The sequence below is a fragment of the Zootoca vivipara genome, chromosome 7 (genome assembly GCF_965207765.1).
Source record: "Zootoca vivipara chromosome 7, rZooViv2.hap1.1, whole genome shotgun sequence".
Lineage (NCBI taxonomy): Eukaryota > Metazoa > Chordata > Lepidosauria > Squamata > Lacertidae > Zootoca > Zootoca vivipara.
The window spans coordinates 90271453-90297121 of record NC_142590.1 but is presented as its reverse complement, the minus strand read 5'-3'; the positions used below and the strand labels follow the sequence as shown (position 1 = coordinate 90297121).

At 45.9% G+C, this 25669-nt stretch overlaps 2 protein-coding genes across 3 annotated transcripts in view; one reads left to right on the top strand and one right to left on the bottom strand.

Moving 5' to 3' along the window:
- Positions 1 to 7933, top strand: part of SLC2A4RG (SLC2A4 regulator) — a 40115-nt gene extending 32182 nt beyond the window's left edge. The window contains exons 6-9 of one of the 2 annotated variants that reach the window (XM_035122367.3): positions 1631 to 1925; positions 2695 to 2820; positions 3983 to 4107; positions 5751 to 7933. In XM_035122367.3, the coding sequence (XP_034978258.2) occupies positions 1631 to 1925; positions 2695 to 2820; positions 3983 to 4107; positions 5751 to 5862 (658 nt within the window). In that variant the 3' untranslated portion in view covers positions 5863 to 7933. The remainder of the gene's footprint in view (positions 1 to 1630; positions 1926 to 2694; positions 2821 to 3982; positions 4108 to 5750) is intronic. The other variant, XM_035122368.3, reaches the window with a different exon arrangement.
- A 7062-nt stretch (positions 7934 to 14995) lies between these two features.
- Positions 14996 to 25669, bottom strand: part of ZBTB46 (zinc finger and BTB domain containing 46) — a 61820-nt gene continuing 51146 nt past the window's right edge. The window contains exon 5 of the mRNA XM_035122830.3: positions 14996 to 23693. Within this exon, the coding sequence (XP_034978721.1) occupies positions 23301 to 23693 (393 nt within the window). The 3' untranslated portion in view covers positions 14996 to 23300. The remainder of the gene's footprint in view (positions 23694 to 25669) is intronic.

Below are 25669 nucleotides of genomic sequence, written 5' to 3'. Positions count from 1 at the left end.
CGAACACACATTTGTAAGTCGAAAAAATTTGTAAGTCGAATCCCATAGGAATGCATTGGGAGAAAAAATTCGTAAGTAGAAGCAACCCTATCTAAAAATTTGTAAGTAGAAAAAATCCTATCTAAACCGCATCCAAGATGGCGGACGGAGCTCCATTCGTAAGTAGAAACATTCGTAAGTAGAGGTACCACTGTATTTGCAACCAGTAACGCATAATCTGTAGAAGCAACTAGAGAATAAGTGCAGAGGCACCGACTGATGGCAGGAGGGAGGGAGCTAAGTATTGGAGGGCTTCAGGCACATGGAAGAGCCAAATTTTGTGGCAGGACACATAGGCTTTGCATAGGGTTCAGCCCCAGCCTCAACCGCTGCTACATAGATTTCAAGCTCCCGTGTTCTTGTGGAAGCCACTAGGCTAGATTACTGTGATGTGCTATACATTGGGGCTGCCCTTGAAGACTGTTGGGAAACTGCAGTTATTACAGTGTGGCTCCTGGATTATTAACTGTGTTATGCCAGCTGTGCTGGCTCTAAGTCTGTTTTTTGGGCCCAATTCAGAGCTCTGGCTTTGACCTATAAAGCCTTTCGTGGTTTGGGGACCAGGATATTTCATGGCTTAGAACAGTGGTTCTCAAAGGGCAATAAAATAAATAATTACACATTTCAGTGTCTTATAGTATAGTTGTTTTTTTTTTGCTGAATAGGGTTAAATATATTTTATAAATGAGAGTGAGAACATCGAAAGATACCGAGGACAATCCTAGTTGTGTTTTCCAATGTATGTATCAATAAAAAAAATCAAGCAAGCAATAAAAACAGTGTGGTGCAAATTTTTATTGTGAAAGTGCTGCCCACAGGGGAAAAAGTTTGAGAACTACTGGCTTTGCAGTCTCAGTTAAAGGTGACAAGACAGCTGAGCTGGGCATTAGGAAATGTCATTTTTGGGGGCCAGTTTTTTGTTTTTTTGCAAATTTCTTCAGTGAGGGATTCTTAAAAAATACATTTTTGGGTGTGAGGAACTCAAATCTATTTTTGTGATTGGACAACATTTAGCTGGGTAAGTCTACGTTTGATGAAGAAGCACAGGAGCTGTTTTCGGAAAGAATTTTAATTTCACCTTCTGAAAAGGTTAGGTTAATGATAAATAAAGTGCTTGGCAATCCTTTTGAATAATTTCTATGCAATTTTACTCACCAAACAAAAACTTAATTGTATTAATTTAACCAAAATATATTTCAAATTCCCCAGTCACGTTATAACTTCTTAGCACCCCTCATCTTTTGAATTTGAAAAAAAGCTGAAAAATTCTTGGCGTATCGGGAACCTTCAGGTAGTGATGATCGGAGAGCCTTTGGCAACCTGGCACCCTCCAGATTTTTTGGACCACAAGTCCCACCAGCCTGTGCTGGATGGGCTGGTGGGATTTGTGGTGCCAGACATCTGGAGGGCACTGGGTTGCTGAAGGCTATGATCGCAGAAGGGAGACGCCATCAGCACCCATCAGTAGAATTATTCCATTGAGCTTTTTTATTATTATTATTCTGGCCCTGCCTCGTGTGCAATCTTTCTTCACCCCTAATTCCAATGGCTGCTGATAGGCCCCCCTCCATTTTTATTTTTCTTCCACCAGAAGGAAAGCTGACCTGGATCAGAGCGACGGGGAGGAAGACTTCTACTACACGGAGCTGGACGTCAACATGGACTCCTTGACGGACGGCCTGTCCAGCCTGACGCCCGTCTCCCCCACCTCCTCCGTGCCCCCGGCCTTTCCCGCCCTGGAGGAGGTGCAGCCAGCGTCAGGGGTTCCTTCGTTCAGTCCGGACATTTCCGCGGCGCCTCAACTGAGCCAGCCGACGCACATGGCTATCCTCAGCCAATCGGCCCCCACGAGTGTCTGCCACATCCAGGCCGACCATGCGTACCAGGTGGGCTCTCCGGATTGGAGCGCTGGCTGGAGCTTGGGGCAAGGGCGAGGAACCTTTTTCAGCTTGAGGGGGCCGCATCACCTCATGCGCAACCTTCCGGGGGCCGCTTGCCCAGAGGCAAAACGGGACAGAGCAATGAATAGGACTCTTACCGTTGCACCATAGATCATTATGTTCCAGCTATGCAAAAGTCAGAGGCTTCTACGCGTAAAACATCTCTCTATCTTGCTTCCAGGCAAGCATTATTATTTATTACACCTGTATCCCACCTTTGCTCAAGGCGGCCTGCATACTCTTCTTGCGTTTTATCCTCAAAACAAAAGCCCTGTGAGGTAGGCTAGGCTGGGAGTGAGTGAATGGCCCAGGGCCACCCAGCAAGCTTCACGGCTGAGCGGGGATTCGAACCCCAACCTCCTAGGGTCCTATCCCAGCACTCTTAACCACTACGCTGCCACCACTGGCTGTCAAGGATGTATTCCAACCGTGCAAAAGTACTCGAACAGTGGCCCCTGGGTAGGGGAAAGGGCTGCAGAGAGAAACCGGGGGTGGGGGACAGCATTTGGCCCACCCAGGCCGGACGTGTCCCACCCCTGGTTTAGTGAGGGTTGGCTATGAATTGCTGGGAGAAATGCTCACCGCATAAGGATGGCTCAGGAGCCCCAATACGGGGCAGAACCTGGTTTTCCTGTGTCCCCCAACCCTCAAAAATTGGTGACCTGCTGGTTTCTTAAAAACAAAACAAGAAATGCCACTTTGCTTTGATTTCCAGGCAACGGGTCCTGCTGGCGTGCTGGCTGATCTGAAAGTGCCACCCACTGGAATGGAAATCAGCATATCATGGCAGCAGCCAACATTTTTCCCACCTCTGCCCCCTGTCCTTTTTAAAAGCCCCCCGGTAAGTAACCCAGAGGGCCACGCTCGTCTCCTCCCCTCCCCTCCGCCAGTGTGGTGCAGCGGTTAGAGTGTTGTACTATAACCTGGGAGACCAGGGTTCAAATCCCCTACTTAGCCACGAAGCTCTCACTGGCCATTGTTACCTTGGGCCAGCCGCCGTCTCTCAGCCTAACCTACCTTTTAGGGTGGTCGTCGCGATGGGCTGGGGGAAACGGTGTACACCGCTTTAAACTCCTTAGAAGAACAGGTGGTATTTGAAGGTAATAAATATACAGTGTTGCCTCGCTAGACGAATTTAATTCGTTCCACGGGTCTTTTCTTATAACGAAAAATTCGTCTAGCGAATCCCATAGAATTTTGAATTTTTGAATTGAATTTTTTTTGAAATTTTTTTTGCCCATAGGAACGCATTAATTGAATTTCAATGCATTCCTATGGGAAACCGCGATTCGCTAGACGAATTTTTCATAAAACGAATTCATCTAGCGAGGCAACCTCCGCTCGAAAAACCCTTTTGTTAAGCGGAAAATTCGTTAAGCAGGGCATTCGTTAAGCGAGGCAACACTGTAAATGGACAGCTATCTGTCCTGGATGCTGCTAAGATTCCTGCACGGCAGGGGGTTGGACTAGGTGACCCTCGGGTGCCCTTCCAACCCCACAATTATTTGAAATAAATAAATGCGGCTGCTGGCTACAGGGATCCATTGGTGTAGTCACTGGCCATCATTGCCTCTAATTAAGATGCCTCTCGTTGGTTGGTTGGTTGGTTGGTTGGTAGGTGGGTGCGTCTTTGGCGGCAAAAGATGTAGCTGTCCCATGTTGGTCATAAGACGAGCGCTGCAGGATGAGGCCAATGGCCCATCTAATCCAGCATCCTCTTCTCACAGTGGCCGACCACAGGCCTGTGGGAAAGCTGCAAGCAGGATTCGAACACAGAAGCCCTCTCCTCCCCCCTGTGGTTTCCTGCAAATGGTATTCGGAAGCATTGCTGTGTCTGACTCTGGAGGCAGAGCATAGCTACCATGCTTAGCAGCCTTTGATAGCCATCTCCTCCCCTGCTGCTGTTTCCCCCCTCCCCCAGGGCCCAGTGTTGTATCGCTGCTGCTCTGATTGCTGCACACTTAGGGCACGATGCAATATTTTTTTCTCCTCCCCCCCCCCAGGGCTGCCTAACCCCTATCCGGCCTGCTGACGTAGGAGAAAAGCGCCCACAGGTCCCTCCTGTGCCCGCTGCCAAGGGGCACCCACCAGTGCCCTCTTCCATGCCAAAGCCTGCCACGGGCACAAGGTGAGTTGGCCATCCGCGTGAATCGCCCCCATCCGCGATTTGGTGTCTCTGTTCTGAAAATAGAACGGAAATTTGCATCTCTCCCCCCTAGCCTCTTAAAAGGTTTTGGTTTCCACACTAGTCTGCCTGAAACTCATGTTAAAATCTAGGGTGGAGGTGCATTTAAGGGGAAAGGAGTTGTTACTTGCATACTGTACATAGAATCTTGCATGTGTGCCACCAGAGTAGAATGAGCACCATTTGACACTTGAGGTGCTTCCAGAGAGAGAGAAAGTTGAGCAATGCCCAATTGAGGTCTGTTCAGCTTTAAGCTGCCCGTGAAATAGCAACTCTCCTTCCAGACTTGCAGGACCCACATAAGCTCCACCTTTTCCTATCCCCAAATGTGCTGGTGATGGTGGGGTGCTGATTGGGGCTATGGGGTGGGAGGAAAGGGTTAAATACTTCTGGACACCCACCCACCCACCCCAACCTCTCTCACTCCATCCTGCGCTTGTGACCACGGACCCTGTGATGCAGTTTGGGTGTGTGTGAAAAGAAACCTGCAATAAAAGCAGCGCTGTTTGGAAAGTGAAGGGTTAAAGGGATGGAGTCGATTCCTAGAGAGAGCAAACAGGCCACTTGCCATCTTCAGCTGGCGAAAGTGCTCAGCTGTTCCATTATGTGTTTTTTAAACTAGAGAGAGTCGCGCGGGGGGGGGGGGAAGGGTCTGATTTTCTGCATTCTGGAGAAAACCAGAAGGCAAAACAGGAGAGGAGCATGCTTCGCCTGCAAGGTCATGCAGATGTCCTGTAAAAGAAAACTTAAAAAGTGAAGAAAGCCAGTCTATTCCACTGTAGATGTCCCTTTTAGAAGCAGCCTTGAATGCTTTTTGGTTTTGCTTCTTGGATAGATAGATCTATAAGGGCTACATTTCACCTTGGCCAAACAGAAGCACATTCCCTTCTCTGTTACGTCCCGCCATCTCTCTCTCTCTGCTTGCCCTGGAATGGAGAGGTATTGGGTATGCACAGGCCAGCCAATCTGTCCATCTCGCTCCAACGGTCTCGGTCCTGTATACTTGAAGGAGCGTCTCCACCCCCATCGTTCAGCCCGGACACTGAGGTCCAGGTCCGAGGGCCTTCTGGCAGTTCTCTCACTGCAAGAAACGAGGTTACAGGTAACCAGGCAGAGGGCCTTCTCGGTAGTGGCACCCACCCTGTGGAACACCCTCCCAACAGATGTCAAGGGAATAAACAACTTATCTGACTTTTAGAAGACATCTGAAGGCAGCCCTGTTTAGGGAAGTTTTTAATGTTTGAAGTTTTATTCTTTTTTTTTAATGTTCTCTTGAAAGCTGCCCAGTGTGGTTGGGGAAACCCAGTCAGATGGGTGTAGTATTAAGCATGCAGCAAGCAGGAGCTACCCAGGTTCTTGGAGTGCGACCTTCCTGCATCACTTGCTAACCGATCCTTCCTCTAAGCTGAAGATGCCTGGGGTTGACCCTGGGGTCTTCTGCCTTAGAGAAGTGGGCATTTTGCCACCGAGGCCCGCCCTCTCCTGCTTCCCGCCCTCTGAACCGGTGGCCGTTCGACTTGTCTGCGCAGGCAGGTCCCCCTCTTGCCCTCTCTCTCAACGGCCTTTTCTGCTCTGCCTCTTTCCAGGAAGCCTCGCGGCGAGGCCAAGAAGTGCCGCAAGGTGTACGGGATGGAGAACCGCAGCATGTGGTGCACGGCCTGTCGCTGGAAGAAGGCCTGCCAGCGGTTTGTCGACTGAGCCGAGTCTCCCTGCAGCCCAGCTCCGGGGAGGCCGCCCGCCCGGGCTCCCCCCCTCCTCGTCGCGCGATTTGCACTTCTGTGCCTTCCAGCCTGGTCGTCCGTCCGCCCCCTTCCTGGCAGCACCTCCCTCTCCCCCACCCTGCCCCCACCCAAGGTGGGGACTCCCATCTGTGCCTTGGCTCAGGAAAAAGGAGAGAGTCTGCCGCGGACGGTGGCATTGTAGCTTTGCAAGGAGGAAGGAAGGTGAACCTCTGCCTTTCCCAAGCTGTGCACGGCCCAGGCAGGCCCTCTCGACGCCCACAATAGGAACACTCTGGTGCTCTTTTATCCTAACCTTTTTTTTAAAAAAAGACCTGCCACCAACCTTTCTCGGCCCAATGGCAGCTTTTTCCACATCCACACATGTGAAGATCGAGCCTTTTTTGGGGGGTGTGTGTTTTCTGTTTGAAATAAGCTATTTCTTTTCCTTCTCCCCATATCCTTACCTCCTCTCCTTCTCGTAGCCTTAAGGTCAGGGGTGGGGAGCCTGTAGCCTTCCAGAAGATGCTCAACTGCAGCTCCCAGCAACCCTGGCCGTTGGCCACGCTGGCTGGGGCTGATGGGAGTTGGAGTCCAGCAACCCTTGGAGAGGGCCCCCCACCCCTGCTCTCTAGGGTCTGAGGCGAGGGGGGCAGCCAGCAGTGCCCTGTGAGAAGGCTGCCGAACCCAAAGAGCCAATTCAAGGCAGGCCGAGCCAATGGTTGCTCTTCCTGCCTTCAGTGGAAAGGAGAGCAAGTTTTTATCCCATGGCTAACAGAGAACACAGACTTTTGCACCTGGGCTTTCCTCCTCTTCTCCTCCTGCATTTTCTTTTTCATTATTTTGCTTTGGTCTGCTTAACAAATGGTGAATCAGGCATTAGACAGAAAGGAAAATGCCCAGACCCAGCCCTTCAGCTGTTTTCACATATTGGTTGCAACACAATTTTCAGAAACACAAAGGTGTTTTTTTGTTTGTTTTTGTATAGATTTTGAAGGTAACGAGTCTAATCTAGGACTCTGATGCAGTTTTTTTTGGGGGGGGGGCCGAATCTGTAGGGTGTCCTTGGAGCCTGAGAAGTTTTATCTCCCCGTCTTCATTCACTACCTGCCTTCTCTCTTCCACCTCCACCTTCCAAGGCACGGAGAAGAAGGCTGCATTATAGGAAACGTCCAGACTTTTGCAACCTGGCTTAAGAATGGTCCCATGGTGGGTTTGAATACCTTGGTCTCTTGCAAGAAATAAGCTATCCACGGGAAAGGCAACCTGCTCTTTTCCCCCCACAAGAGCCGGAATGAATTGCAAGTTGCTCTGACCACACAAAAGAACACTTCAACTTCCGTATGTGCAATCCCAGACTTTCTCGAATTTTGTGTGTGCTGGCAGGAAATCAGGAAATGGATCTGCGGCAGGTTTTGACTTGGGTGCCAGATGTGGGTGGCAAAGTTGAAATCTCAGTGACAAGACTCGCAACTCCCTCCCACCCGACAATTCTGGCTCGAATTTTAATTTTGGAATCAGGATTTTCTGAGTTTCGTATTTGGAGGAACCTTGCCAAATGTCGAACATTGAGGTTTCATTTAGGTCTGTTTTTTCCATCTCCCTTCCACCTTCTTCTGAACTGCTTATTTTGGGGGGAGTAATTGCCATTTTGTAGCTGTTCTTGGGGTGGGGTGGGGTCCGAACCAAGCAGTGGTGAGCTTGCTTGCACTTAAATGCACCAGATGCCAGAATGATGTGCTTTAAATGTAATTAGTCCATTGCACCTGTGTCATTGGACACACTGCAAAGGCATAACCTTTCTGGAGAACTCTACGCAACCTTCCCAGCCAACCACCTCATGCCTTGGGGTCTCCCTTTCATTTGGGGTGGGGAGGGGTCGCTCTTGTGCAGTGGGAGAGTCTACATTGCAGCTGTTTCCTAAACCTTTTTTTTTTAATTTGGGAAAGTGAACATTGATTCCCCATTCCCCTCAAGTATCGCACCTGTGAAACATGTTGGTATTCTTACTCAAATTTCACCCATCTCCATAAATATTTAGCTAGGCTGTTAGAATTTTTTCCTTTTTTTGTTTTAGGAGCCAGGTCTTTATAACCAAACTAATCCCGTTAAGGTTTTAAATTTTTCGCCCTTTGTTTTTTTTTATATTTTCGTGCCACACTTCAACCCCTTAGATGTTTCTTGTAGTAGCTAAAATGGCTACTTGTCTGAAAGACAGACTTTGTAAAGTTTGGTAGCTATTAATGGGAATCCATGGTCCTCAGATAAAATCTGCTTTTAGCCAAAATGTACCCAGAGGGAACCGCGCTGAAACGATAAGCAGCGGCAGGAGTGTGTTTCCATTCTTGCACCGCTGCCTTATTTCAGCGGCATTTGCACATGTGTTGCACATTTCCAAGGTGCCTGCGCCTATCATCCTCATGCTTTGAAAATGAGGGTGATCAGCTTTGGGAACCAGACTGCCGGGAAATGCCTCATTGGATCGCCACTCTTTGCACTATACCAAACTGCACAAGGATTTGAGGGTTTTTTTGGGGGGGGGTATGATGTTCTTTAAGAAATCGAATGGTAGCAAAGTTTGCATTTTTAAGGCCCACCTCCCCGTAATACACAAGGTGAACGTTAGGTGGTTGGGGAGGTTTATCCTGTTAACTTTGGAAAAGTATGGCTTCCATTTTTGTAGAGGGAATGAACCTCGCTCCCCACCTGCAGCTTTCTCTCTCCCTCTCACTTTAAGCAAAACTGCACTGGCTGGTGAGAGAGGTAGTTCTTCTCTCTCCCTGCCGCCCCCGCCCCCCCATTTTTTAAAAAAGCTTTGCTGTGCAGTCTCTTGCCTGCAGTGGAATGGACAAAGTCCTCCCGGGTTGTTAACGTTGGAAGATAATCAGCCCTTTTCCCATCGCCCCTATTCAAAGTGGCCTTTTGGAGACGAAGGCTGCAGTCCTTTGTGTGCTTACATAGCAGGACGCCCTCTTGCGGGACCTGCTTCTGAGTAAGCAGTCAGATTGTGCTGCATGGCAAGCATGTGTGTGTGTGTGCGCAGAGGGAGCTTTATTTTATATATAAATATATATATATAAAAGCAGCTTTGGAATCTGTTAAAAAATTCAGATTATTTTATTGTATGAAATCTCGGGTGCCACACCTTAGAGAGATTAGGGCAGCAGCTCTCCATTGAATGTAGACTTACTCCTGAGTAAGCGTGGGCAGGATTGTGCTCCAAGGGTCTGGAGCTTGCTTGTAAGCACTTGCATGTGAACCCAACTGAAGTGAATGGGACTTACCTCTGAGTAAACGTGGTTAGAACATGAGACCAACCCTAGATGTTCAAGAGAGGCACATGGAACAACAGACTGTACCGTTTCAAGAGTATAAATTGGGGGTGTTGCTGGTACCTCTCCAATATTCATGCACAGTTTTAAAAGCATGGCAGAGTAAATGCGAAGTTGGAATCTTTCTCGCATGCTTGTTTTGTATATCCAGGGGATTTTCTAACCTGGAACAGCAGCAACTTCCACTGCCTGCAGTAGGAAGCCACTATAAGCGCCAGCAGCAGAAGACTGTGAAAACAATCCTAGTCATAGGAACTTGGCTTGTCAAGGGATGAGCCCCCACCCTTCTCTGTTAAATAGACTGCCACCTTGTGGCTGGAGGTCAAGTGGTACTTTTGCCCCAATGGCACTTGACCTAGAGCAGGCACCCCCAAACTTTGGCCCTCCAGATGTTATGGAGTACAATTCCCATTTTCCCCGACCACTGGTCCTGTTAGCTAGGGATCATGGGAGTTGTAGGCCAAAACATCTGGAGGGCCGCAGTTTAGGGATGCCTGCCCTAGAGCAACCTTTTTCAATACTGAGTCCCCAGATATTGGACTGCAACTCCCCATCATCCCCGCCCTCTGGTCCTGCTAGGTAGGAATGAAGTGACACAAAGGATCTGGTGTATACACCATGCCCTCTAGGTCTCAGAAGCTGTAAAGTGGACTGTGGAATTTGAATCTTTCCAGTAGAATCGAAGCTTTTTAAGTTGGCAACCTTACTCCATTTTCTTCCTCCCCCCCCCCCGCCCACTTACTTAAACCAGCAAGCCTCTGCTTTAACTTCAAATGGCAAAAGAAAATACTAAAAGAATATTGACAGCCTTAGAGGCTATTTTCTTATGTTATTGGGTTAAATCAGTGGTTTCCTTGCACTTGTTCCTCCCACAAGAAACCAATTGAGATGAGGGCTTATCTGCACTTCCTCTCGCCCAGTTGCTCCCCTCCCCCTGAAAACCGCCCTCTAGTGTTCAATTGAGCAAACTGCAATCGGGTTTTCTGCAGATTGCTACGGTATTCGTTGTTTGGAGGAAACGGCTCAGAACTGTGCTTCCTAGGCATTGGAGAAGCGCAAGTGTGGACAAGCCCTGACACAGTTGCATGAAATTTGCATATGATGGTTAATATGTATAGGAGCACAAACATGTTGACTTGCAGATTGGGGGATAGATAGGAGTCACATGGTCAGATGCAAAAGGCTTGGGCCTCCTGGGTTTTAACAGCACCCCTGGTGGGAGGGCTTTTTGTCCTCAGAAATTTCAGCAGAAACAAAACACTTTAAAAACGCAGCCCAGACTCCTCGAGCACTCCATGGGTGTTTGCATTTCAACTGGGATGTTCACAGCTTGAAATCTAACCTTAACTGTGCTAAAATACCATCACTTCTAAATCACCGTAAGCCTTAATAAAGAGAGAGAGAGAGAGAGAAACTCAGGCAAGTAATAAAAAGGGAGGTGGGAGAGATACCTTTCCGCAAGTAAAATTTGCAGTGCCCAGTGGTGATCTCCAGCTAACATGTTGTATCTGTGCAAGGATTTGAACTTGTGCAGTAGATTGCCCTCCTCTACACCCCCTCCCTGCACATGATCCTAAATTTTCTCTGGATGGTTGGTGGTGGGAACCCATAGCATATTTAGGAGAGAGCATTGGGGGGGGGGAATCTATTGCACTAGTTTAAATCTGTGTGCTGACAGAACAAGTTCCTTAGTTCTACTTTGTATATACCTCCTGTACTGCAGGCAGTTGGAAAAGTCAGTCAAACATGAATTAGGTTCTGCCCTGTGCATACCTTTTGGACATTTTAACATTTGAGTGGGATTATAGCCATTAACTAAATCCTCAAACAAGGGCGATCAGATAAAACAGAATAAAAGGGTCTTGGGAGTAGGTTGGGGAAAATACCAGGCTTTTCATTGGCATCCTATCTGTTAAAAACTCCCTGCAGGTAAAAAGCTAGCACAACATAGAGCAGAGCTGCGTGAGATCCCTTCTCAATATGCTGAATTTCCACTTCCAGGGAGTTGTTTTATGAAGGGTTTGCATTCAACTCTGGTTTCTACAAGCTGCTGCTGCTGCTGCTGCTCGTGTAGGCTAAAAGCCATTTTAATGGCCAGACTGGTCTGGCCCAAGACCGTGCCAGCCAAGAATGCCCTCTGTTCTTACTGGTCAAGAGCTGTTGGGTTAGATTAGGTCCTTAGTGGGGAGACGAGGATGGCTGGTAGTTTCCAAATGGAGATCAACACAGAGCAATGTTCCCCTACCCTCCTTTTTGTGAGGGACTCTGGCTTCTCTGAGGAAAGGTTGCCATTCCGCAACCTCCCTAAACAGTTTCTTTGCCATTAGCAACTGCAAGCAGCAGAGAATACATGCAAGAATTCCCCAGCGTAAAGATGCTTTCAACTTGATTCATATTTATGGCTTTGTCTTTTCTGTACATTGCTTTGAATATCAATCTAGCAAAGCAAAACAACACATTAAAAAAATAGTGGGACAGCTCACTCTTGGCAGGTGCAACAAAATTGGGGTCAAATTGCCGGCTGCGCCTTGCATCAGTGGAATGTGGAACATGCCTGTTGGTTCTGGGAATCATCCCTGGCAGGACTAGACGGTCTGTAAATGAGGATTGGACAGTGTGTCAACTTGATCATAATCTCAGATCAGAGGCGGCCGGGTTCAGAAGCAGTTTGTGGGCGTTAGGCATTATTGCTGTATTCTGCTTTTCCGAGAATGGTCGGAGGTGAGAAACTGATTTTGCCACAGTATCCCAAACCCTCCTTGGAGGTTGCAAGGCTCTGAGATTAAATTGGCACTTCCTTTTTGTAGCTGGGGCACCTGCAGTTAGGGAGAGCGTGTAGTTTTGACATTGAATGTATCTTCCCCATGTTTTGATGACTATTTTTTTTTAGGGCCACAGGCAGACAAATCCTGTTCTAGATCAAGAATGATCTCCCACCTGTGAGACACAACTCAGCTGGGAGAGCTATTAGCCAAACACAAACACACACTTCTTTTGTGTGTGTGTATAAAAATAGCAAGCGAAAACATTCCTAAGTGCTGCCACAGCAAGAAATGTATTTTGAAAAGCTTTTTTTTAAACAAAAAACAAAAACAAACCAAGAGAAGAGGAAGAAACCAAACTAGGATTTTTGTTTTGCTATGGTTGGAAGGATATTTACACAGCCCAGAATGCGACAAACAGTTCTCTTCTTTCCCTGCAAGCCCCCCCCCCCCTTTAAAGGAACCTTTTCTTTCAGGATGTTACAAGTGTGGAGGTGGCGCTTCTTGTACTGACTGTGTGTTTGCGTGTATGTCTGTATGTGTGTGCTGTGCTGTGCTCAGGTGACCTTTGGTATCGGAGGAAGCGTGCCAATCAAATTGAGACTTTTATCAGATATTCAGAGGGGGAAAAAAGTTGTGTTTTTTTCAAGAAAATGCTTGTGTCTTGGTCTTTCTGGGTTTCAGTGTTATTTGTTGCATTTATAGTCTGCCTTTTTTCTCCAGGGAGCTCAAGGTGATGTATATGGTTTTCTCCCCTTCTTCGTTTAATCCCAACAACAAACCTGCGAGAGGCAGCAATTGGCCCAAGATCACCCAGTGAGCTCTAGACCCTATTCCAACAGTCCAACCACTAAACCACACTGACCCTTTTGAAGTGGGAGACAACGGGGGGGGGGCTCTTGGATGTAGATCACTTTCAAAAGTGTTTGTTCAGACCCAGCGACTTCTGCATCATCTTAGCAGCAGTATTGAGGAGGCATCGATAGCTATCTAATGGGAAAAGAATGGAGTCAGCCTCCAGGTTGACTCTGTAATGGGTGCTGCCTTCTTAAGGGTGGAGTGCTTTGTTTATTCCCAGGTGGACATAGGCTAGACCAGGCATAGGCAACCTTGGCTCTCCAGATGTTTTTGGAACTACAACTCCCATGATCCCTGACCACTGGCCCTGTTAGCTAGGGATCATGGGAGTTGTAGTTCCAAAACATCTGGAGAGCCAAGGTTGCCTATGCCTGGGCTAGACATACCAATTCATTTAATTTCAACACGAAGTTGCTATTATTCATTAAAATCCTGCACTCTTCATCCAAAGACCACAGGGTAAAGGACCCCTGGACAGTTAAGTCCAGTCAAAGGTGGACTTTCAGACCGAGGGAGCCGGCATTTGTCCACAGACAGCTTTCTGGGTCATGTGGCCAGCAGAATTAAACTCCTAGCACAACGGAACACTGTGATGGGAACCAGAGTGCACGGAAATGTTTACCTTCCTGCCACAGCGGTACCTATTTATCTACTTGCACTAGTGTGCATTCGAACTTCAAGGTTGGCAGGAGCTGGGACAGAGCAATGGGAGCTCACTCCGTCGTGGGAATTAAAACTGCCGATTGGCAAGCCTAAGTTGCTCAGTGGTTTAGACCACAGCGCCACTTGCGTCCCTTCATAACAATATGTAGCATAGTAACAAACAATGCACACACCCCCATGCATAGTTTTAAAAGGCCATGGATCGTTTATTTAGGAAAAGGCCTGGGAGGAGGAGAATGATTTTGCCAAGAGCCTCAAGTTATGTAACAAAGGTGCCTGGTGAGCCTCCCTGGGAAGAGCATTCCATAAATGGGGAGCTACAGAAAAGGCCCGTTCTCTTGTTGCCACCCTCTGGACCTCTTGTGGAGGAGGCACACACAGAAGGTCCTCGCATGATGACCACAGGTTGGTTTGTATGTGGAGAGGCTGTCCTTCAGATATTGCAGTCCTGAGCTGCTTTAAGGCTTTTCATAGGTCAAAACCAGCCTTTGCCAACCTGCTGCCCCTCCAGCCATTTTTGGATTACGGTACCCATTTGCCCCAGTCAGCACATCCATGTGCCATGTTACCGAAGGGTGGTGTTGGCCATGCCTCAGCAAGGGCCAACTGGGAGAGATTAGCAGTGTACGGTATCGCCAGCACTCAGGATTGCCTCAATCTGCTTCACCCCTCCTGCGGTTTTGCAGAAGCAAAAAACTGCAGCGCAAGCAGGGCAAATGTTTGCTTACCTTGCACAATCAGCACACGTTGCAGAAGGAAGTTCTGGTGAACATCTGTCTCCCCCTAGCAGCAAAGATGTGCATCTGGAAGCAGACATGGGCTGTATGCATACAGTCAATGAGTTGGCGATTGATAGTGGGTTGGTGCACTTCTCATTGACGTAAACGTACTGGAACTGTTTTAAGAGTATGGGGAGGATGGGAATGATGGGCTGTTGCTCTGGGTCAACAGTGCTCCCTGCCCATCAGGAACAGGGATCCCTTTGAACATGATCTAGCTCCAGATAAATATTTTGGTGTGTGTATCAAATGTATCGAGAGACTGCTAAATCGCACAACAGTTTTCCAATTTTCCACAAATCTACATGGCATATGACCATGTTGATATTTGAGGTTTTATTTTCACCCCTTTTCCAAATGACTTTGAAGATGGAATTCACATTTTTCACAGCTGCTGCAACATGTTCACTGAGTTACCCAGTATGGCACCAAGATCCCTTTTTTGGTTGGTCACCATGAGCTCAAGAAGCAGGTGGTCAAGGGATCATGGCTGCAAGCTTCTACCTGTTGACAGTAGGGGGGGGAAATGTATGTGCACACCTCCATCTGTCAGTTTTGGGGCTTGCAGGGGAATCAAGTATTCATTTTTATCACACTTCCCCCCCCCCCCTTGCTATAGGAGCAGGTGGCCATACACCCCACTCGCCCTATTTGCAAATAGCTCAGGTCAAGAACAGGAAATTGTAAGTGTGTGGACACTTGAAAATAGAAACAGATACTTTTAGCAGCAATATCCCAATTTATTGAAACGGACCGATTTTTGCAAGTATGTCTAAATTAATCTCATGACAAAGTAAATATGATCGGCTCCTAGACAGACAAAAGAAAGTGTGAGATCATCTAGTAAATAAGGTCATAGTTACCTGAACTACACTGAGAGAAAATCAGTACAAACACACACTCCTTTCCCAACTGACTTCTGGGTTCTAAAATCTCCCCATATCCCACCCTCAAAATATTAAACATCGGCAATACAAACACAGGTTTATAATAATATATAAAGTCAGTATAATATAGACTATTCCCAGCAAAAAAAATAATCAACAATGTTCAAACACTGCCCTTGTTTGCTTTAGTTACATTTTAGTAGACAGGTTTAAGCATGCTGAAAAATAAATATATATTTATATATATGAAAGCACACCCCCACACATACACACACACACACACACACACACACACACACACACACACACGGCATCCCTTACTATGAAGGAATCCTTTGAAAATAAACAAGGCAGAAATTCAAACCATACGACAGAGAACCTTTAAAAATAAAATAAAAACCCAGTTCAGTATGGCTTAAGAGTTGCACATGTCACAGAATGAACTAAATGTAGATTATCTTCAATCAGATTGCTATGCTTCCAGTTGCTGAACTTATTAGAGCTTCTCTCTTTTTACTTTAAAAAAAAGGGGGGGGGGTGACGTCGGAAGCATGAGCATGATTGTGAAGCGCCTTATCTGAAGGTAGCCAAGCTTTTTGGCCAGATATGCCAAATACAGAGAGGGAATCAAAATGTACTAATTTTGGGCACAAGTCAGGGGGATCTCTCCTGTGCTTATTAAGAAGGATGGGAGTCACACTCCTGAATAACTCCCATTTAATTCAGACACACGTATGCAGGAGAGCTTCCTGGTATAAACTCAAAACATATTTTAAAAAAATTCACACTACCTAGCCTGCAGAAATTACACTGCCCATTGAGTCGTACGATCGATTGCCTGAGATGAGAAGAGCCCAATCAACCTTTTTGCTTCTCCTGCTATAGGGGGATGTTCTCCTGCACAAGCCCCTTTGAAATGCAGGGCAGTATTCTACAAGGAAGTTAATCCCTAATTAAAATACGGTACACATGTGTGCAGAACAATTCCATTTCTTCTTTTTTGGTAACACAAAACTCCAATCTTAAAATGAGCAGACCACTGCATGTATGTTTTGTTTCAAAGCTCACTTTCTATAAATGCTAGAAACTTGCTCTTTAAAAAAAAGAAAGAAAGAAACATGGTATCTCGGGATCATGGTTCGTCAGGGGTGGGGGAGAAGAATGCTGCTCCCAGTAGAGGCATATATTTTGCTTGCAAAAGTCCTGAGTTCAATTCCTGGTAATGCTAGCTAAACAGAGCCAAAGGGAAGACTGCTGCCCGTGGTCTTGGAGAGCTGCTGCCAGTCAGAGGAAACAATGCTGGACTCAGTGGACCAATAAGACTGACCACCTCAACATCATGATCAAAGCAGCATGACTCAATTAAAAAAGGTACAAGCAAAATAATAACAGGAAGAAGAAATGATTAGGAGTTCAATATGGTTAAAACTATATATATTTTGCAACACTGCTCAGATTGTACATTGCAGCGTGCTTACCACAGAATTTTAAATGCATATGAAATGCTTAAAATCAATGAAATTGATTTCTAGTACTAGGGTGAAAGATCTCTATAGCTGCTTTACGGCTTCCAAGTCACAAACCTACCAAAGTCTAATGCTGGGGATAGAGCACAGAAAAGTAACTGCAGCCCATCACCTCATCTGAGCCACATCCTCTATAGCTGGCATAGGCAAACTGGCCCTCCAGATGTTTAGAACTACAATTCCCATCATCCCTAGCTAACAGGACCAGTGGTCAGGGATGATGGGAATTGTAGTTCCAAACATCTGGAGGGCCAGAGTTAGCCTATGCCTGCTCTATAGGACAGGCATGGCCAAACGTGGCCTTCCAGATATTTTGGGACAACTCCCATCACCCCTTGCTAACAACACCAGTGGTCAGGGATGATGGGAATTGTCCCAAAACATATGGAGGGCCGGAGTTTGGCCATGCCTGCTATAGGCAGTCTAAGAGACACCACCAGACCTATAGTCCCCTCCAATCAGCTGATACCTTGCAGCCTTGCCAGCATCATCTTCACAGTTTACAGTGGTTGCTAGACCCCAAATGGGCTTGCTGTATTTCCTTGGCAAAACGAAGCACTGATCTAATTCATAGAATCATAGAATTGGAAGGGACTCTGAGGGTCATCTAGTCCAACCCCCTGCAATGCAGGGATCTCAACTAAAGCATCCCCGACAGATTGCCTCCAGGGAAGGAGAGTCCACCACCTTCTGCAGGAGTCTGTTACGCTGGCAAGCAGCTCTTTCCCTCAGAAAGGTCTTGATGTTTAATTACACCTAACCAGCATGACCTTGATCCTGTTCTAGCAGCCTACAGGTGAGTGCAGAAACGTGGTTTGGTGAATCACAAGCCATGTAGGCTTTGTTTAAAGACAAGCACACAGCAGACACCCATTTGAGTAATCAAAATTAAGTGCCTACCTGCTGTCCACTTCCAGATAAAACTCCTTGACTAGCAAAGCGACAGAAGAGGGCACAGACCATCAGGAGTCTTGGTAGACCACAAACTTGACATGAGCCAGCAGTGTGATGCAGCAGCTAAAAAAGCCAATGCAATTCTGGGCTGCATCAATAGGAGTATAGCATCTAGATCAAGGGAAGTAATAGTACCACTGTATTCTGCTCTGGTCAGACCTCACCTGGAGTACTGTGTCCAGTTCTGGGCACCACAGTTCAAGAAGGATACTGACAAGCTGGAACGTGTCCAGAAGAGGGGAACCAAAATGGTCAAAGGCCTGGAAACAATGCCTTATGAGGAACGGCTTAGGGAGCTGGGTATGTTTAGCCTGGAGAAGAGAAGGTTAAGGGGTGATATGATAGCCATGTTCAAATATATGAAAGGATGTCATATAGAGGAGGGAGAAAGGTTGTTTTCTGCTGCTCCAGAGAAGCGGACACGGAGCAATGGATTCAAACTACAAGAAAGAAGATTCCACCTAAACATTGGGAAGAACTTCCTGACAGTAAGAGCTGTTCGGCAGTGGAATTGGCTACCAAGGAGTGTGGTGGAGTCTCCTTCTTTGGAGGTCTTTAAGCAGAGGCTTGACAGGCATATGTCAAGAATGCTTTGATGGTGTTTCCTGCTTGGCAGGGGGTTGGACTGGATGGCCCCTGTGGTCTCTTCCAAGTCTATGATTCTAGGAATGGATCCTAAGCAAAACCGAGTGAAGTGAACCAAACTCATACGAGAACACAAAACTGCTCAAGCTTCTTTAAAATCATGTTTAAAAGAAGTTCCCAAGGTGATCTCAACACACACATAGTGTACTTAAGTAACACAGCATCTGCAATGTTGTCACTGAGAAAGCTGAAACATTCACATTTCATGGGTCTGGTCATTGCTTCCACTTAGTCAAAATAGGAGAGAAATGACACTGATAAAATGCATAAAAGACAAGTGGCTCCTATTTAAAGAGAGAAATAAAACCATTTTAAATAAAGCAAGCACTGGGAGAGGAGGAAAATGAATACAAAATCAAGTTTAACCAAGAGGAGGAAAAGGCAACACAGTCAATTCAGGGTGAGTGGTACTTTCGTAACTCCCATGTATTTTAGAGAACCATCTAGGTACGGTATAGATGCACCATCGCTGTAGAAGGACGTGTGGATCCAGAATTGGCCTCCACAGTCACTTACGGACTCGTCGCTTACTTGGCTATGAGTGATCGCCAAAGAAGAAGATGATCCACCATGCATGAAGGCGCTGGTGTTGACTTGCTCCTTTGTCCCTATTCTATCACCACACCACAAATGAACCAATAAAGACAGCAACATGAAACTGGCAGTCTGCACAACCAAAGTTCCCAAGGTAGAGTGGAGAGAAGGAGGGGCCAGGAAGGTTCAAGAGTTAAGTGAAAATTACTCCCCACCACCTCACTTCCATGGAAGGTTTCCTGCACTTTTGGTTTAAGTACTAACAAGCCAAACTGAGTACACAGGGAACCACTTTGCAGATATGGCCAGCAAGGGTTTGTGCGTGCGCGAAATCCAACTTTCAAGTCAAGGTGGGAGGAAAATGGAATGTCTTAAATTCAGGAGTGTGCCCCCCAAACAAAGAAACTTTATTAATGCTAAACACTAGGAGTCCTCGAATCCTGATGTCCTTGGTTCCATACAAGATGATGTCAATAAAAAGGGAGTCAAGAGAAACTCACATCTCCAGCATTTTCTAGAACTCCTATTAATCCATTGGGATTCTGTCATTTGGACAGCCAAGGCCAAGGTCTCCATTGTGCATAGCTTGTTTTCTGCAGCGTTTAGAAAGGTGTTTATGAAAGTCCAGTATTAAAACATTTGTCTTCCAGTTGAAATAGAATGAGGCTTTACAACAAGCTCAAATGCAAGAAGAGTCTTGGATTCTAGCCCCCACCCTGCAATCTCCCTTGAGAATATTAAAGTATTTGGTTATTGGTCATGTCTCCCTGGCTAAATACAAACAATTCTGTACCCTTGTTTAGCAGCAGAGCATTTTCCCATAATAAAACTTTCCTTTGAGCTAGTTAAGCACTAAGAACATGGAGTAACTTCAGCAAGACAGCATGCCTAAAATACTCCAGTGAATGTGGTGTTGCGAAATGGTGGGGAGTGACAACGGATGGAGAGGAAGAAAAGAAGTGCATAGAAAAATAAAATGAGTGAATTCCCCTCTCAGTTCTCTTTATTAACCTGAGATTTATCCAAGTAAAGGAAGCTGAAACATGAACACACTGATATGGCCCATTAATAAAGCAAAGCTCTTTAAAGGAAGATGTTCATTAGTGCAAGACCAGATGGAAATTCTTGCATTAAACACTTCAGTGAAGGGTAAATATCTTCAGTGAAAGGCATTTTAATATTGAAAGGTTGTCACCACTGGGGTTTGTCTTCGTTGGATTCAGAAAAGCTGGCTTTGATGTTCTTCCAGAGGAGAAACACACATGGTGGTGGTTGTTTTTTTGTTTGCATGGTGGTAGGGTTTTTTGGGGGGACTATTATTTTTTGCAAGCTCTGTCCTCAGGCTGTGTACAGATGATAGCCCTGCAGAGAATTTGAAGCCATACTGTATAGGCTTAACAATTGCTGTTCAGCTATATATTTTTTTGTTATTCTTTTTTTTAAAAATGTTTTCTATGAATATGTTTGCAGATTTCTGTAGTACTTCAAGCAGTGTATGTTTGAAGGCCAAAACAAGCACTAAGCAGCATGATTGACAACTGCTGCCATAAGGCATGTGACCTTTCTTAGCACCTAGTGTGATAGTGCCCAGGACAAGGAACACTAGTGATCATCTGTGGAACAGTTCTGAAACCAATTGCAACGTGTTTTTTAAATATATATACATTAAATAATATGCTTATACACTCTCTTTACAAGAAAAGGGGAAAATAAAAAACAGGAAGTGGAATCTGCTCCGTCTTTCACAGCAATGGCCTGCTATTCAAGGTTTTATTTGGGAGTTAACTGATGAAAACCAGGCGCTTTTTCATTCTGATCTAGACGGTTCCATGCCCTTCATTGTCTTATATGGAGAAGTAGCTGCAATTGGAAGTAAATGTTAGGCATTGGTAAGATTCTGCCCCTCCAGTGCAGAGAAGACACTTCCATTGCTCTTTAGAAATGATCATCTGTACACAATCTCAGAAGCCTGTTGTCCTTGCTGCACAAAAAAATAACAATAATAGGACCTTTTATATTCAGTTTCCTTCCTATGAAGGCTGCTTCCTGTGGCAGGTTCCAAGCACAACCGGTAGCACCCACATTATTCTGCATAAAAATCTGTTCCAAAGATAAAATATACAGGCCAGTTTACTATTTAAAGGCTGCACCAGAAAAGCAGCAGTAGCCAACCATGAAACATACAACTCGCCAGTTCTTAGGATCATGACCCTAGACCCTTCTCTGTGGGTGCTGCAGGGTACAAGCCTGCAGCCACAACTGGTAGACAAGATGTGGAAGATCTGCTTGGATGCTTAAATACATAGCCACTTTTCCAGATTCAGGGACATAGATGCACCCACGACAAATGGTCTGGCATTGCACTTGCAAGCACAGAAGCAGTAGCCAAAGAAGGAAGAACTCAGGTTATTTGGGGAGTTTGTGCCATTCTCTCGGGGCTGCCAAAAAAACCTGAAAGACTGAGGTGAGCATTGAAAAGGACGATTGCCCTTGTGCAGTTCCTCTACATTTCAAATGAGGAGAACACAGGGTAACTTCTGGGTGCGTTGTGCCACATCTCCCGTTTCCCACTCTGCTGTCTTTACTGGCACCCAGAGTTCTGCCACTGGTGATGGACAATTTACCTTTCCACCTGGCAGAGCAACCCCCGATTCTTCTGAGGGAACTATGCAGTGCCCTTCAGCTCTCTATATTGGACAAACAGGCCAAACCCTGGATAACTGGACATAAATCTGACATCAGGAATCACAAGACAGAGAAACCAGTAGGAGAACACTTCAATCTCCCAGGACATTCTATACAAGATCTCAAAGTAGCTGCCTTATTACAGAAGAATTTCAGAAATAGACTGGAAAGAGAAGTTGCTGAACTGCAACTTATTACCAAGCTTAAAACCATGGAGAGACCTGGTCTGAATAAAGACATTGGATTCTTATCTCATTATACATGATAAAGCTATCTTTAGCTATCTCACCCCTTGCTTTTTCCTGTAAGACCAATTGCAGTCGTTAACAGTCGTCAACAGCTGTCAGTCAGTCAATCACAATTTCCCACCACCCTTCTGAGTAATACCCCTCCCCACCCTCTCTGGTGACTTCTATTTCAATGTATCTGAAGAAGTGTGCATGCACACAAAAGCTCATACCAATGACAAACTTAGTTGGTCTCTTAAAGGTGCTGCTGGAAGGAATTTTTTTATTTTGTTATGACACGAACGTGTGGCATAGCAGGGATTGGTACACTTGCTGTGAACAATTAATGCGTCCAAGACCTGATAAAAAATACCCCACATGGGTACGTCCTAATAGAGCTTGGCAGAACTTGGCAAAGAAGCTGGTACGCTGAGTATTGCCATATGTCACTGAAGAAGCGAAAAAGACAGCCACACCAGAAGAAAAGTGCATTTATAAGACTTGGCCACTAGGGGACACTTTTGCAGCAAATATTCCTGCACCATAGAGCATCACAAATCAAACCTCAGAGGAGGGTGTCTTTATATTACAAATGCCAATGGACAACTGAATCCTTTGCTCAATTGACCTGAGGGCAAGTGTTCCAGTTCTAGTGAAGGCTACAGACTTGATCTCTCTGGCTTACTGAAAGAGTTGTTGCATTATTAAAGGGGAAAGTCCTGAAATGCTCACACTGCTCTGTTTACCATGGGTAAGCTAAAAAAAAGGTAAAGGACCCCTGGACGGTTAAGTCCAGTCAAAGGTGACTATGGGGTTGCAGCGCTCATCTCGCTTTCAGGCCAAGGGAGCCGGCATTTGTCCGCAGACAGCTTTCCAGGTCATGTGGCCAGCATGACTAAACCACTTGTGGTGCAACAGAGCACCATGTTGGAAATCAGAGCGCATGGAAATGCCATTTACCTTCCTGCCGCAGCGGTACCTATTTACCCACTTGCACTGGTGTGCTTTCGAACTGCTAGGTTGGCAGGAGCTAGGACAGAGCAACGGGAGCTCTGATCGTGGGGATTCGAACCACGGACCTTCCAATTGGCAAGCCCAAGAGGCTCAAGGTTTAGACCACAGCACCACCCGCACCCTGGACTTTACCATGGGTAAGCTTGTCACAAATCCCTTGCTGCTGGAAGCAGAGTTGTTTAAAAATGTTTTGGTAATTATTGTAAGAGTCCTCCCTATTTCAAGCTGACAGTAGAGGGACATTTGAGGGTGGAAGCTCCATGGCGCCTGCATACAATCTAGTTGGCTCTCACTGAAAGACAAGGACATGATTCTAAGCATTTCAGGACCATGTGACGGGCAACAGGTAAGAAAGTGGAAACGTTTCAGGGGAAATGTTTGCTGATACAGTATCTGGAGGGAACAAATGAAAAGCTTGTTTGCTTGGGGGGTAAAAAAATCCTCCACACACATTTTTGTACACAAGGACATTAGCAAGGCTACTTGAGCTTTCCCAACACAACCTTCCTCTTCCCTACCCCATCCCAAACAGATTGAGCAGAACAAAAATCCCTAAGAAATCCAAGTGAAATCCTTGTCGGTATCCTCAGAGTTTTCATTCTCCTGTGGAGAGTCAAGGTCATCTTTGTCATCTTCCAAAATCACGTCGTCTTGTGAAATTTCTATGTCATCTTTCCATTTTATGTCATCGTCACCCCCCATGTCTTCATCTCCTTCTGCTTTGAGGTCGTCAGGATCTTCCATATATGGGCCTTCTTCTGTGCCGTACAATTCATCTGGGGAGCCATCTCCTCCGCTGGCATCCAAGTGGCTGGCCATGCCTTGGCCAGAACAATCTGTGCAAATACCATGACGGCGGGAACCATGCTTAATCCCCACGCTGGCTGCAGACATAAACACTCGGTTGCACACTTTACAGACATATTTTTTGTCTTTGCTGTGGACCTTGATAAGGAGAGTAGGGGGAAAAGACAAAGTTAAGGCAGGTAGGTCAGCAAGTAAGAGACTTTATGGTGCAATGGCAGCTAGATCACATTGCAACAAATAGTGAAGTTTTTTATCTTTCTTTTTAAAACAGCTGTCTCTAATTTCTTCATTTTGTTCTAACATGATTTCGTCTGCCAACAATCAGGAATAGATGCAGGAAACCTTGAAAGTAGAAAAGCAGAACATGCCACTGTGTTGCCTCTAAACAAGGCTATGAGTTTCAGAAGCTATATTTTAGTTACCCTTGCACAGATTAGGATGACCTGTCAATGCTCATTTTAACACTGGAAGGTTCATAACAAAAATTCAAAATCGACAATCTCCTGTCTGTGTGCCCCTTTATACTTATCACTCACAGACCCATACTGCCAAAAGTCACTAAAAAGTGGAGGTTTGATTTTATAATCTTGAAGAAGTACGCTATCTATGTTTGTTTTGAGCTAGGATTTAGACTCTATGGTTAAACTAGGGGAGATTGTTTTAATTTAATTGTATTTTGTTTTCAAATGTAATGGTTATTATTTGCCCTGAGCCTTGTAAGGCAATTCAATCTACGGGCCAGAGAGAGAGAGAGAGAGAGAGAGAGAGAGAGAGAGAGAGAGAGAGAGAGAAGGAATGAAAGAAAGAGAGGGAGGGAGGGAGGGAGGGAGAAGGAATGAAAGAGAGAGAGAGAGGGAGAAGGAATGAAAGAAAGAGAGGAAGAGTAGCTGGATGAAGCTCTGGGGCTACTGAGTGGCATATGACTAACTTCACCCCAAAGGATGCAAATCAAGGGGCATCTCAGGGAGCAACCAGTCCCACGACCAGATGGCTGGGCACTCATCCGAATGGACAAGCATTCACGGAAGGAAGGAGAAGACAGTGGGGTTTTGGGTACTATGGCAACAGATATCAGAAGCCCCTTCAATATTGCTGCTTCAGCAGTGCAGGCTAGCTGCCCATCTTGTCTATAAATGCTGCCATTTGGCAAACTAAGGTGCAGCACTGGCACCTACCTGCCTTAGGCAGACAGTGGTGTATCAGCTGACTATATAACAAACTTTCCCCTCAAAGGGGAAAAGAAAGTCCTATCAGGGGGCAGCTGGGAGAAAGACATGTTGTCTGCAGAAAGTACGGCCTGATGTACATTTTGGACACTACACAGAAGGAAGCAGGTACGGTATTTCCCCTTCACAACCAAAAGCTTAGTTACTCAAGTACATGGCTTCTATCTTTCAATTCTCCTACCAAAAGGTGTAAAAAATGTTTAAAGACCAGCTCTACAAAAGAGACATTTGGTCTGTATTTCTTATAATAAGAGAACTCAAATTTCACCTGGACTTCAGACAGCAAATTATGGAACTACTAACTTGACCGGAGCCCATATTGGCCAATGCCTTTCTAGAAGGTGGGGAAATCTGCTGAATGTTAAGGTGGCATTAGTGCAGCTGAGGATAATAGTACAATATCTTGTACCCAAATAATAGAAGTGGGCGTGTGAGTGTGTTAACTTCTAGTCCTAACACAGGAGATGTGCAGTTCAGCTGTGGGAGGGGCAGGAGCGCACAGCATTGAACTAAATTAAGAGCAAGAATAAGGTCCACACAGAAATATATGAAGTCGCCTTCTTGTTTTTTAGGGTATGTGGACGCTCCAGAGCATGCAGCCTCTTAAAATGCATTTTGATTGCCAGCTGATCAATACGTAGCTTGACAATGATGTTTCTTTACATCCTTACAGACTTTTAACAAACATCACTGTCATCTGTCATGACAATTTGTTGGGCCCAACAGCCCATAAGAAAAAGCAGGACAACATATACATACACCTCCCTTCAAGACACCTCATAGTGAGAAAATCCATCATGCATTTGGTTCAAGGGTTAACAAGCACAACAGCAACGCAACGAGAAAGATCTGGCTTACACAGGGGTCCCCAAACTACGGCCCCCGGGC